This window comes from Thunnus thynnus, chromosome 10 (assembly GCF_963924715.1).
Source record: "Thunnus thynnus chromosome 10, fThuThy2.1, whole genome shotgun sequence".
Taxonomy (NCBI): Eukaryota; Metazoa; Chordata; class Actinopteri; order Scombriformes; family Scombridae; genus Thunnus; species Thunnus thynnus.
The window spans coordinates 30878353-30892399 of NC_089526.1; the positions used below are offsets into that span (position 1 = coordinate 30878353).

The 14047-nt window shown below is 40.2% G+C and overlaps 1 protein-coding gene across 3 annotated transcripts in view; it reads right to left on the reverse strand.

The window, feature by feature from the left end:
* Positions 1–14047, reverse strand: part of cdk14 (cyclin dependent kinase 14) — a 205651-nt gene that overhangs the window by 78767 nt on the left and 112837 nt on the right. For all 3 annotated transcript variants that reach the window (XM_067602483.1, XM_067602485.1, XM_067602484.1), the window contains 2 exons: positions 10232–10352; positions 5327–5420 (listed from right to left, as the gene is read on the reverse strand). In XM_067602483.1, the coding sequence (XP_067458584.1) occupies positions 5327–5420; positions 10232–10352 (215 nt within the window). The remainder of the gene's footprint in view (positions 1–5326; positions 5421–10231; positions 10353–14047) is intronic.

Below are 14047 nucleotides of genomic sequence, written 5' to 3' on the forward strand. Positions count from 1 at the left end.
CAGCGACTGCTGTACCTGTTTATTATTGATCAAGAAAAATGTCAAAGTAGCTGGAGTGAAAAGAATGATTCCACTGTCTGCTCTTGCTTAAGGACAATTCCAGTCTTATTTTTGTAAGTTTTTTATTTCAAAATTCTGTTAACATGGCAACATCTCCACAGTGAGGTCCAACATGGAACACGAACACGATCAGACACGTTGGAAACAGACCAACGGTTTAGAGAGACTGGCTACCACTTCATTTTTTCCTCTCAATAAGTTTGACTAACCTGGGGGTTTATTTACAACCTGTCTGGTTGTCTGACTGAATCTTACTTGTCACCTCACTCAGAGATCTCAGTTAGCTTACTCAACAGTTAACTTAGTGAGTACAGTTCTGTCTTAACTAACAGGAATGATGGCCAAAAGTTTGATATGAGACCCAAAATGGAATGAACTGCATTATCCTTTCACACTAGTCTGCAGGGTGGATTAATCGAGGAGAAATCTCAGGAAACTGTCCTGCACTGATGCATGCGGTGTGCTGCACTGAATCTTGAATTAACTTATATTTGTTGAATTTCAATTGACTTTTGTGAGCGCAGCTATAGCCTGAAGCCTACTGTCTGTCCTGTGATTAAAGATGATGGATTAATTAAAAAGGTATGTTTCTGAATCAGTCTATACAATGCTGTTATCTTCAGCTTACTGAGTCTCTGTATCTGACTTCTTTTAGCAAAGTTCACATGGTGGTCTGTGGGTCTGTGCAAAAGTCAGTTTGCCTGGTAATCAGAACAGACGATGAAATGTTACAAAACTTCCAGAAGTAGTTACTTTTTGCTGCTAACCAAGCTTTCACACACTCTAACACTGCCCCCAAGACAGCAGCACATGCAAGGCAAGAGTTTTTCAGCAACAATGTACACACCCTGTTACACTGAAGTGCTGGCTAACAGGGGGAAAAACTCCGGGGCCATCCAGTGACATTCCAGCTCTGCGGACGTTGTGTTCAATGTGCCGACTCAACTCCTGGCAGGGTGCCTCTCAAACTGTGATGGAAGCTGACCTTTCTTTTCCTCTCTTCAAACAACATGGCCTTTAAGATGTTTCTGACTCTGCATAATTCATTGATGGTGCCCTTCACATGAACCGCTGAGGCTGTGCATCCAAACTCTGACCCATCTGACAGCCCGGCAGCAGACAGACAGGCTGCAGAGCAAGCAGGGTGGATGGAAATGTCAACATCAGGCTAACTCTGACAGGTAGGCTAGTTTTGTGATCACACGTCGCCTTGCCAAGCCGCATACCTCCACATTTCCATATTCATCTGTCTTTGCTACCTCTCACTGACAGCTGAACACACACTAATACAAAACATGGAATGTGATTTGGATAAGAAATAGCAAGGCCCATCAACATTTTCTAGGCAATGGAATATATTTATAGTTTTGACTTGTAAACAAAGGTAGGTTTGAATAAAAGTAGCAGGGAAAAAAAGCAGGAATATCAAAGAGTTCAATTAATGAGATATGTGATGTCAACATTTATGGAGACTCCTGATACAGTAATAACTTTTAAATATGTACTGTATATGTATCTACAGCACTGGCTCAAAGTATTGCTTTTTATGAGCATAATTATCTTTCAGTAGAGCGGAAACTTGAAGTTTAAACTTAAAGTACAGTCCTTCACTCTCATATAAAGCAGTGGTGTCTAAGGTTAGGTTAGGTTTGATAGTCTAGGCTTACTTCTCAAATAGTAGGTTAAAAAATACTGTTTCATCTGACCTACCATAAATCTAGAGCACTAGCCATTGTGGTAGATAGATCTTTGTAGTGCCTTGCACTCCTGCACTACTTGTGTACATATACCAAACATACCACAACCCTGTATTTTAAGCATTTATATTTCCTATTTGCCTGTACATACAAGCTATGCACTTACCGAGCACACATTAGCACCACCTGTACATCAGTCAATCATGTGGCAGGTAAAGGTCAGAAGCTTCAGGTAATGTTTACAACAACATCATTGTTGACAGGCTGGTTTGAGTATTTATGAAACTGCTCATCTCCTGGGTCTCTACAGTTTACTCAGAATGGTGCAAAAAACAAAAAAAAATCCATTGTGTGGCAGTTCTGCGGACAGAAACGCCTTGTTGATGAGAGGTCAGAGGAGAATGGCCAGACTGGTTGGAGCTGACAGACAGGTAATTCAGATAAACACTCTTTACAACTGTGGTGAGCAGAAAAGCATCTTAGAATCCACAACATGTCGAACCTCCAGGCGGATGGGCTACAACAGCAGAGGACTATGGCGGATTCCACTCCTTTCAGCCAAGAACAGAAATATGAGGCTGCAGTGGGCACAGGCTCACCAAAACTGGACAGTTGAAGACTGGAAAAATGTAGCCTAATCTGATGAATCTCCATTTCTGCTGAGGCACGCAGATGGTACAGTCAGAGTTTGGCGTCATCAGCATGAATTCATGGACCCAACCTGCCTTGTGTCAACAGTCCAGGCTGCTGGTGGTGGTGTAATGGTGTGGGGAATGCTTTCTTGGCACACCTTGGAATTGGCATTCCTTTATGGCCACAATTTAAAAAGAAACATGACAGTGAGTTCAGTGTACTTCAGTGGCCTCCACAGTCACCAGATCTGGATCCAATAGAGCACCTTTGGATGTGGTAGAACTGGAGATTCACAGCATGAATGTGCAGCTGACAAATCGGCAGAAATATGTGATGCCATCATGTCAAGATGGACCAAGAATCTCAAAGGAATGTTTCAAACATCTTGTAGTATCCATGCCATGAAGAACTGAGGCTAAAGTGTTCGGTGAGTGTTTGTTAATGTTTGCTTATCGTTGTTTCTTGTTTAGGGCTACAAATTACTGCCAATATCTATTATACATTACATATTATAATGATTCAATTACATAAACTTATAATCGGGTTGTGTGTAAAGATGGAGACCTAACTACAATGCCTCCAGCCCATCAAATCAGCAGCAGGCTCACACACAAGGAAGCCTACAAATCATCGTGGTATATGGGGTGGATACTGCATCATGCATCACAGATCTCAGTGTTATACTATTATTATTATTATGCTATTATAATTATTGTCATTTTTTCTTACAATCTGAAACCTTTCACAACTTTTACAACCTCCTTTGTTAATAGTGTTCGGAACTATGGTCATGCCAATAAAGCTAAATTTGAAATCTGAATTTGACATTCTTTAGGTGTTGTCTTTCATACTCTTTTTCTCTGGTTGTCATTTATGCAAACATTATTCGCATACATCCAATTCTCTGGTGGACCAATATGATGGCGCCAGAAACTAAAAAAAAACAAAAAAACATTTCTGACCAAACTGGAAAGCCTCTGTAGGGAAGCAGTGTGCAGCTGAGCCTCATCAGAAATCTGGCCAGTGGCCATCCCACTGTTGGGCCTCTCTCCTCTCTCGTCCTATCATGGTGAGTCTTTGTGTCTGAGAGGGGAGCTGGGATCACTGGGGCTGGAGCGTCTTACAGGAAGCCCCACCTTTCCCTTCTGGCATAAAAGACAATCAATAAGAAGCATTTTTCTTCATCTCCCTTTTCACGCTTTGTGAGAGACCCCCTGCCTGCAGGGCTTCCTCCTACTCTCCTCATCCTTTCATCCAAAATCCATCCATTCTTAGATGCGTATCTTTAGCCTTCAGCCCACAGGCCAAACAGCAGTGACAATGCTTTGTCTCTGTACTTGACTTCTTCCCCAGTTGAACCCTTTCATACTCTCATCTCTGTAATTTTTGACATTAATTATTCAACCCCTTCCAGCCTATGAATATGAATCCATTATGTCTGCCCTGCCACACTCTGCTTCAATTAAGAGATTGGGGATGAAATTATATGAAGGGATGGCAGATGAGGCGATTAAAGGATTCATGAGACCCCACATCACTTTAAAATATTTATGCCTACATCCTACAATCCAATGCAGAGATACATATATGTAATCACTTAATGGCCACTGCACTATTGTTCACTTGTCAAATACAAGGTAGGGCCTCCAGGAAGCTTCCTGTCATGTTTCTTTGGGATTGTGATCCATGGTGACTCAATAGCATCATGGAGCTCCTACAGATTTTTCAGTTTTGCATTTATGCTGCGATCCCTGTGTTTCATCTGGTTCAGATGAGGCATTGAAATGAGACTGTGTCACTGTGCACAGAGCAACACAGGCCTTCAGGAAGAACAAAGTTTTACAAATGTATATAATAAATAGGGAGAGGAGTGGTGGAAAAGGAGGGCAGAAGCACACTCCGTCTCTTCATACTTGTGTCTGCTTTCCCCTCTCAGCTCTGGCGATGGATGCTAGACTTCTTCTGAACCAGATCAGAACGCTGGCACCGCTTCCTCTACTGCCATCCAGTGTGATCAACACTTCAGCTGACAGCACTGTCAGCAGACATGCAGACACACTCCGCAGTGTGTTAGGATTTTATTTCTGAACCATGATTAAGATGCACACTTTTTATTTCTTTGATTGTGTGGCAGTCAGATGTTTTACATTAGAGATGATGATCATGTCAGTAAAGGAACTAAAATGTCTTACAGATAAAACATGAGACTTGTTGGTGTGCTGCTGGACTGTAGTTTGATTGGGAGTGAAAATATCTACAGTATATGGATTCATGGGTGGAAAGAAGGGACTAAAAGAGAACTGACTCAAATGCTCTGATTTGGCTACAGCCCTAACTTCAAGTTTGCATTCAGCAAGTGCTATTATTATTATTGTACTGCCAGATAAGATATTTTTAAGAAGAAGGAAAAAAAGCAAAATTTAGTATATAAACGTCTGGGAGAGTTCAGTATCTGGACATCCATCCAAGACCACTTGTGATTGTTTGTGGACATTCAGAGGGTCGAATAGGGTCAAATCTATACAATTTGAAGACACTTATAGTATATAGTATAGACACCAAGTTCACCTATAGTGTGTCTTGTTAAGACCACATCTAAAAGTCAGCAGACATTCAGCATGGTCAAATCTAGATGTCTGGTCAAGACTATGAATGAAAATTATCCTGCAAAACATTTTATCACAGTAAACGTCCTGTATGGCTGCATGTGTTCAGACAACATTACAAACTACTGCCTTTGAGAGGTTTGGCTTGTTCTGTTACCTCAGACTAAGGTATCCAAAAAAGTTTCATTTTGGCACAAGTACTGAATAACAACTTAGTTGGACTGAAAGAAAGGAGATCCTGCAGTAGTGATGTAGGCAGCAGGGTAGGTTTTCTACAACGGCTGCTTGCAGAAAACACACACACACACTCACACAGCATCAGTGACTCACCAGGAATATCCTCTCCAGCTGGTCCTGGATGTCCTTCATCCCAGGAAAGGCAGCCACCCCTTGGATCATCTCAATGAAAATGCAGCCCACTCCCCTTGAAGAGAGAACACATGATATAGCTTCCCAGTCAATTACAAATCTTCATCAACTTGATCAAGACAATATTATCATCATTATAATCAGTGAAAAAGACAACTGCAATCGAACAATGACTGGTTTGTTCTTTGTATACATCCAAATCCAATTTCTACAGCACTCATTGTTTAGTTTATCACCTCAACAGGCTTCAAAGTAAAAATCATTCTGAGAAGGTATTGATTTCTTTTCTTCCTGAAGGCTGTTAGATTGTAAATGTAGGTTGAAATCAGTAAATCGGTGGATCAATTTAACCTGTGAGGGGCCTTTACACTGAGAAATATCAAGTCCAGGAAAAAAAGGAAAAGGAAGGAGGTGTGTGTGTGTGTGTGTGTGTGTGTGTGTGTGTGTGTGTGTGTGTGTGTGTGTGTGTAAACTGTTGTCAGTGCTCATTTGTCAAAGGGCTATTGTTTCCTGACAGATTCACTTTCTGGCTCAGTGCACACTCTCTCTCAGAGCAGAAACACCAGCAATGCAAGCAGAGAGCCAGAGAGATTTCTAGAAATTCATCCCCTCAGAATTTCTATATTCTCTCCATTTTAACATTCCTGTGAATGAAAATCTCCATCTATCTCTGTGACATCGCTGTGACCTCGGCATCCAACATTTCTACTGGAGCGTATAGAACAGCTCAGTTAGCTTAGGAGTGCATGTGAGAATGAAAAAAGGTCATTTTTTAAAACAATACCACTTTCATCTGTAGGGTTGGAGCTTTCTCTCGGTTTGCTGTCAGTCTAGTTGTACTGGATGTTGAGGTTCCTGCCTGACAACAGTTACAGTCTCCACTAACTCCTGAGAAAAATATCTGGCTCTTTAGCTGCTAAATGCTCCACTATGATCACCGGCTAGTTGTCAGCTATGTCTGTCTGCTGTCTACTGGTAAGGTAGTGTACAGCTGGTTTATCAGAGATTTTGCTGCCTGCTACTGCTGGAATCAAGGCTGATGAGAGCAGCGTTGCGGGCCATAAAACCAAAACAATGAGCTGAAAGACACTAAAATGCTTTGTTAAGTCGAGGGGAGCTGCAGAGTCTGTGATCATTTGTTGTGAGTTTGTCACTATAAGTGATATCTATCATGAAGTCTACAAGTATAAAAATATTGATTATAGCTGCTTTTAACATGATCTCAAAAGAATTTCACCAATGAGTTTTTATGATGGTTTAATTGCATTTTTGATTATTTGGTTATTATTAAAAATATTCAAGGGCAAACTCAATATAATATGAATTCCTATAGTGAAAAAATATTACAAATTAGCAATAAATTTCAGCCCATAGATATGGATAAGACAGCCAGTCCTTAAACTGGATCTGTGTAAGGTTCAGACAGCTTCCATGTTCTATGTTATCATGGCTTTGTAATATTTTCTACTCTGGGGTCCACTCCTATTTGTCAGAAAACCACCATGTAATTTGAGGAATGCAAGAGGTTAGTTACACTCACACTGAAAATGTTTTCAGAATTCCATAAATTATTTTTACATAATTATTCAGTATTTAATTAATGTAATCGTCCTCTTCCTCATTATGTTCCTCTTGCTAAATACAATCGCTGGCTCGGAGCACACAGTATGTGTCTACAGCGTTTTAGCACTGCTGTTATTGTAATTAGACTGTTATGTTAGCGGTGCTTTGACTATAAGATCTCAGTAACTCAGTGAGTCACTGGGGCCAGCTGCGCTCCTTAAATTTTTAGTACACAGTAAATTAGCCTCAGTAAATACAGGCCTGTTTGCTCACAGATAGTTAATGAACCATCCTGATGGCAGCAGACCTGGCTGACGACAGATTGTGATGCGACAGAGAAACCTCTGCTGTATACAGACAACAGATATATCAGAGGGATTTAAACACTGCAAAACACATCTGTGTTAACAAGTGATTGTCTAATAATCATCCTTTAGGATGTACTGTTTAAAACTCCAGTGGAGTATTCACTTACTGATGGTTTTTGCTATGTCAAACTTAAAAGAATTATTTGTATTCAAAGCCTGATATATCATACCTCTGTGCCATAGACGTCCATTGTTGTCCAAAGACACATCAAGGAGCCACACCATGAACGCACATACTGACTAAATCCAATGTACACCATCCTGTTGCCATACTAGAGCACCAAATCTGTAAAACTCCACAGCTGAAAACAGTCCCCAACAAATGCTGTTTCATTGACGTTTGATAAAAACTAAAGCATCCAGATGTTGATTAAATTAAATGAAATTACTGAATGCTACAGACAGGGTAGGGAGTGAGAAGGTTTTGACAAAAGGACTAACACATTGTTGATTTCCAAAGTTTCATGGGATTTACTGACAATAAGAAATATATAGAATAATTCTAGCCTTATTCTTTATGATGGAGATGTTTTACAGTAGAACCTACCATAACCGAACGTGTACGTTAATCTGTGCATGATCGGACTCCTGGTCTACTGATTTCAGCGTCGACTCTGATTGACAGATGTGTGTGTGAGAGCTGCAGCCTGGTGAAGTGCAAAGATAAAAATAGAGCAGTTCCTCGCCTGCCTTCCATCACATCCTCCCTCCTCACAGATGGCAGCCTGTAACCTGTAGGCTGCTGTGATGGATGCTTGTCGTGGCAGGAAGACAGATCTGCTCAACCTTTCCGTCCTGCAAGAGATGCTTCTTCATGGAAGACTGCTTCGTAAGTGACCAGGGGTGAGTGTGAGTGTGTATGTGTGGGTGTGTGTGTCGCAGGGTGACTGTCAGTGGGATGGAACAACACCCTGTGGATTTGCCTACCTGCAAATACCCTTGAAACAGTCACACTATCCCTCTCCTTCTGAGACCTTCCAAACCCCCATCTGCTCTTTAATTGGATGCTGGAGAGTGCAGCTGGGGTTCATGGGATATCCCTGCTGACTGCCTGTCCAGACCAAGGCTCAACCGATAGTCCAACAGCAATACTGTTACTGTTGGACAGAAGCTTCTAGTGGCTAATATGTTTTAGTGCCTTGCTATTTTCATGTCATTCATCTTAGGATGCCATGGTATCAATTTAAAAAAAAGCTTTCCATAACCTCATCATCCCTAGCAATGCAATAGAGTGAAGGAACACTTGGTGGAGAATAGCTGGTCCAGGAGGGTAAACACATTCCTCCACCTTTGGGGCATACAGTACAGTATTTTCCATTTCCTGTTTGCTGCAATTCTGTGCAACCGTATTCAAAATCTTATCTTTTCAAGTGAGGAAAAGACAGGAGCCTCATTTTATTGCTTTGATGTGTCAGATAAAAGTTGACATATTTTGGCATCTGAGTCAGATTGTTTCAATAGTTAAAACTAAATTTTAGATGGAACACAATCGCAGATCACTTGTTTTTACTAAGCCCAGTTTGCCTTGTTTCATGTTTATGGTGAACTACTGTTTGTAAGGAACCATATCTTTGCTAATTGCGAATATCATCCACAATGTGATTATCTAAAACGATACTCCAGACCTTCTCAAACAGATCCAGTATCAGATGCAACATCTCTGACTACTGTAGTGCTCGGCAATTCTACAATATGTCATTAAGAAGCCTTATGGGTATTCCATTGGTGGAAAATGCTGACTGTATCACATCTGATTTTAATAAAAAAAGACATTATCAGACCCATAATTTAGTCTAATGGTATGCTAATATTCCAGGATGTAAAGCAGCTCGCTTGTACCTACTATTTTTACCGACACTATTTATCTCTTGACTCATTTGCATTTCAGTGCTGCAAATCTGTGTTGACAATAACAATACTTTAGCTACTAATAATAGCAAAGGACAATGAGCTAACACTAATGTTAATTAGTGTTACTTGGGGATTATAGTTAAAACCACTGATACTAATGTCACTTTAAATGGGGAAATTCTGAAGCTCTAAATAATTTAGAAAATCATTCAAGCGGCTCTTTGAGCTCCACTAGTGTTCTAGTTGTAAGGAACTGTAGTAAATGTTGGAATATCCAAGTTAAACCTTTATGCAGAGTTTAGAATTGTGTTATATTTATCACCTAAAAAGCTCTGAGTCACTACCCTCAGGATTCAGGGATCTGTGGTAATTTGTACTGTTAGCCTTCAAAGCTGACTTTAGCTAAAAAAAAAGCTGAAGATCAGTGCTGTTAGCAGTATTGAAATCAGTTACATATAAAACCTATGTTGCTGTTATCAATAAATATGACACATCTTTTGAAAGTCAAGAGTTTTTCATAATAAATATTGAGTAATGTATTATACTACTAATGTAATGTCTGAATAAATGTTAACTAAATTTTTCTCTACAGAAAACTAGCCAATATTACTTAAACATTTTTAGAAAAAAACAAACAAACAAACTTAAATTTCAAAAGCTAGCAATAGCTAGCTGTTAATCACAGTTGTTTCATCCATATCTGTAGCAGTTCCATCTGGATGTGTAATGAGTGTGAAAATGATGAATGAGTGTAATTCTGCCTCTCTAGTCTCAGATCTACACTGTCAGTGGGAGGGGCGATGCAGGAGGTGAAGTATGGCCAAGGGGGCAAAATACATAAGAGGAAGAAACTAAGATTTGTACAAGGACCAGGCTGCATGGAACACTCCCTGCAGGTTATAAGCTACAAATAAGTTTGTTTAAATTGTTTTTTTTTCAGCTTCATCTTTTCTGGGTTCCCTCTAGAAAAAAAACAGATCCATATCTTAATGGGACTACCTGAATTAATCAATGGTAAATTATACAAAGAATGCGTGATGTGGGTATGAGTGGATCTTGGGGGTCAGAGGTTAGGAATACCCACCACATGTCCAGGCAGGTGGAATAGTCTGTGGATCCCAGCAGGACATCTGGAGGCCGGTACCACAGGGTCACCACCTCATTGGAGTAGGTATGGCTGGGGACCGACTTGGCTCTGGCCAGGCCTGAGGGGAGCAAACACATCAGTGCTGTCTCAGAAAGCATTATCATTGAATGACCTTCAACAGGCTTCTGAAAACAAAGCTGACTCCTGGCTCCTGACACGTGGCTCTACAGACAACAATGTATAGAATGTAAACCTGATGAGATGAGATTTTAATGACCTGGAAAGTACATATTGTTAAATGTTGAACACATTAAACAAAAATAAAATGAATTGACAATTGTGCTTGTAACAATGCAGCAGTAGAACATCATAAGACAATACAACTGCAATTCTGAAATAACCATTTGCAACCTTCAGAAGCTGCCATGTTCATTAAACACCACATGATAACGTTGGATTGAATAACCTCCTGTATAAATTCATGTATTGTTTATATATCTATACACCCGAGAACGCACACCATAAAAACGTGATACACATTTTGTTGACTGCAGAGGGTGGCGACTTAACAGTTGGTGCCAGTAATGTTGTACAGTCATAATGTTGTAAGAAAGGTAGCAACATGCCAACAAAAGAAGCAGATCACCCAAAGTCAATGTTAAAAAAAAAAAAAAAAAGCTTTTGAAAGATTTACAAAATGGCTTCGATGAGGTGGCTTTGAGGTAGGAAATTCATTCAACATGTCCGTCAGGCTATAAGGATTCTGTACACGCACACATTTTGGTGGGAAATGCTGAATGTTAACACAATCAATAATATTGTTTGCCTGACAAAGACCTCAAAGAATTGCCCCTTTAAATTCTTGGGACCTTTTTTCCCCATTGTTCACTCATTACAGCCTTTATATTGTAAACTACTCTTGGCAGACCAGTCTTTGCACGGATTTCTGTACATTCAACCGCAACAAGCCTGAGATTGCCTTTTCAAATGGAAATCATGATGGAAGACCTTTGAGGTTCCAGTGAGAAATGGTGTGACGGGAATATCAGTCAGATGAACCCTAAGGACCAAAGCTCCCATTTCCATTCAAATCAGACATCGTAGGCCATTTTACATCCAACTGGTTAATCTTTGGTGAAACTACAGCTAACTACTCATCTGTTTTGTACCTTCTCTACCTTTTAATTTGAAATGATCATGAGGATTTAAGAGAAAAACAAAAAAAAAGTGCTGAATTTTTAAACCTTTTCCAGGGTTCTGAAAATCATTTAATGGGATTCTCAATGTTATTCCGAACCCTGTTCTAGCATTTATCTATGCAGTAACACAAACCCAGGATATTAAGTATCTGGTGATCGTCCTCCCATGGTAGCTAATGGTAGAGCGGAGTGTAGATGCAGTGAGCTTTAATGAGGCTGATGGCTTTACCTCTTTGTCTCTTCCCAAGTGGTCTGAGGGCTTAATTAAAGCATTTAGCTTGGTAAAAAAGGACTTCCTGCCCTGCTGCTGGTCCCCTGTGTGCGGGAGGAAGAGGGGCAGAGGGGAGAATAAATGAAAGGAAGGAGGGAGGGGGTATTTAACATTTCCTTGTGTTGGAACACCCACAGGAGAAAGGAGTTTCAGCTGGCATTCATCACAGCCGAGTACTGTAATTTTCACACACTGATCTGACGTAGAATAGACTCCCATCAGCCCGTTCACACTGAGAGGCTATCATTTCCACTGCAGGCGTCCTCTGTGTGTGTGTATGTGTGAGTGTGTGTGTGTGTGTGTGTGAGTGTGTATGTGTGTGCAGTAGAGGCAGCAGTGTGGGGTTGTGAGTACAGACAACATCTACTCTTTATAAAAGAAAGCACAGTAGTAGGAGGCTGTCCTGTTTGAAACATGGAGAGATGTAGTACAAAGTAAAAAACAACAAAGCACGTCTGGAGGAAGTAACACAAAACTGTCTGCACACAACTCAGCTTCCTACATTTCCCAGCATGCCTGTAAAACTATCCCCCAAGAATAATTACCTATTCAGACCAACAAAGTGACACAAGGTAAACCTGCACTGGTGCTGGATCTGAATACATGCTTCATTTGACCTGGCTTTATGACCCTCCTCTCAACCCACACAGTAGCTAGTTGCTAGCGGCATAAACTTTGGATGCTTTTATTCTGCTTCCCCTGTCCTCACTCTTCCATCCTCTAAACTAATCAAGTTCCACCATCATCATCCAGGATGTTCCAATCAATTCAATGCATCTCGGAGGAGACAGGGAGTTCAGAGCAGCTTGATACTTTTTTTTTTTTTTTACCAGTCAGCAACACTCTGTCAATCAGAATATTTTTATTGATTGTTCAGGTGATCTGATTGGACAGTAAAAGGATTGGTCAGCTGTTGTGGAGCCAGCTTTAGTGTATATTAGTAATATGGTATGCTCTAAATACTGTAGAAATGGTAATAATGCCACCAATCACCTGTGTTAGTATATTTCGTGTGTGGAATTGAATCACGAATGAATTGTTAAAATACTTTCCCAATTTTTCTTTTCTTCTTCTTTTCTCATTTTCTGTCTCCAGTGCATCTTGGCTCATTTAGGAATAATATGCAGTTATAGTCCTGTACAGCCCACAGTTATTACTATCTGCCCTATCAGCCTCAACCTGAAAAGGACTTCAAACTTAGTGTACCTGCTCAGGTTAAATCTTATTGAAAACATTTATAGCTGTTTTTATTGCTCCTTCACGTCTGCGCTCTCTTTCAGGATGGATAGATTTTTGATACATTTTTATTGTCTATTTGTCTTCTTTCTATCAGTCACATTCTGTGATGCCACAATAGATCTATATTATATTGTTATTAGTTCTGGAGCAGCAATTATTAGACACCATGTCATTCCTCAAAATCACACTGGAGTGAGAGTTTAGCTGTTGAGGAGATTCTTCTCATGTAAAAATATTCTTATAAAAATGTTTTTTGTCCCCTCAAGGTTTGGGGGCAAAAGACTCAAACAAAATAAAACAAAAAATGTGAGCAAATAGGAATTAACTTACACTCTAACGTTTTGTCATTCTATGCCTGTGTTCTGTTGGACATCATAAAATATGCAAGAGGTTTCTCAATCTGATACATGATGAAACTGATATGAAAATGTATTCGTGAATTCACTATGAGGAGAGGGGGCAGGCATGCCTCATGCTCATGATGGTCGTTAATTAAGGCTTCAACGGCAAATTAAGATTTAAAATCCATCAGTGATGCAGCTTGAGAGAGAAGAGAAGAGAACACTCTTCTTCCTTAACATCATTACTCTTTAACTCATCACTGTTTGGCAGGACCACCTCCCCCTCTTGTACACCAGATACATGAGCATCGTGGCTTTTTTCTGGTCCCGTCATGTTTGAATGAAGCCATGACAAACATTTATAAATAGACACACATTTTTTTCAGGCCTGGTGGTACACACCGAAAAAACCCTAAAGGTACGAGGCACACGGGATGGCACAGCCAGTGGCCTGCAATTTATATTTGCGTTCAAATTTTTGTTTGCTTGGTTTATTCAAGACTTAAAACAAAGTGATCACAAAGTGCCCCTCTCCCTTCTCCCATTTCTGTATTTTTGCTTGACTTCAGAGTTTTGGAGAAAAACGTTGATATATTTGTTTGTTTGTCATCCACGTTAGAGATTTTCCTCTTTTTAGGTGGTGCCATGCTCACGTTAGCTAACCTGTATCCCATACACGCTCGCTCTACAGTAATTTAAAAAAGGACTCTGATAGCAGTGGCACTCACATCACATCAAGAGTTTCCCAGGCAACCACACAGAG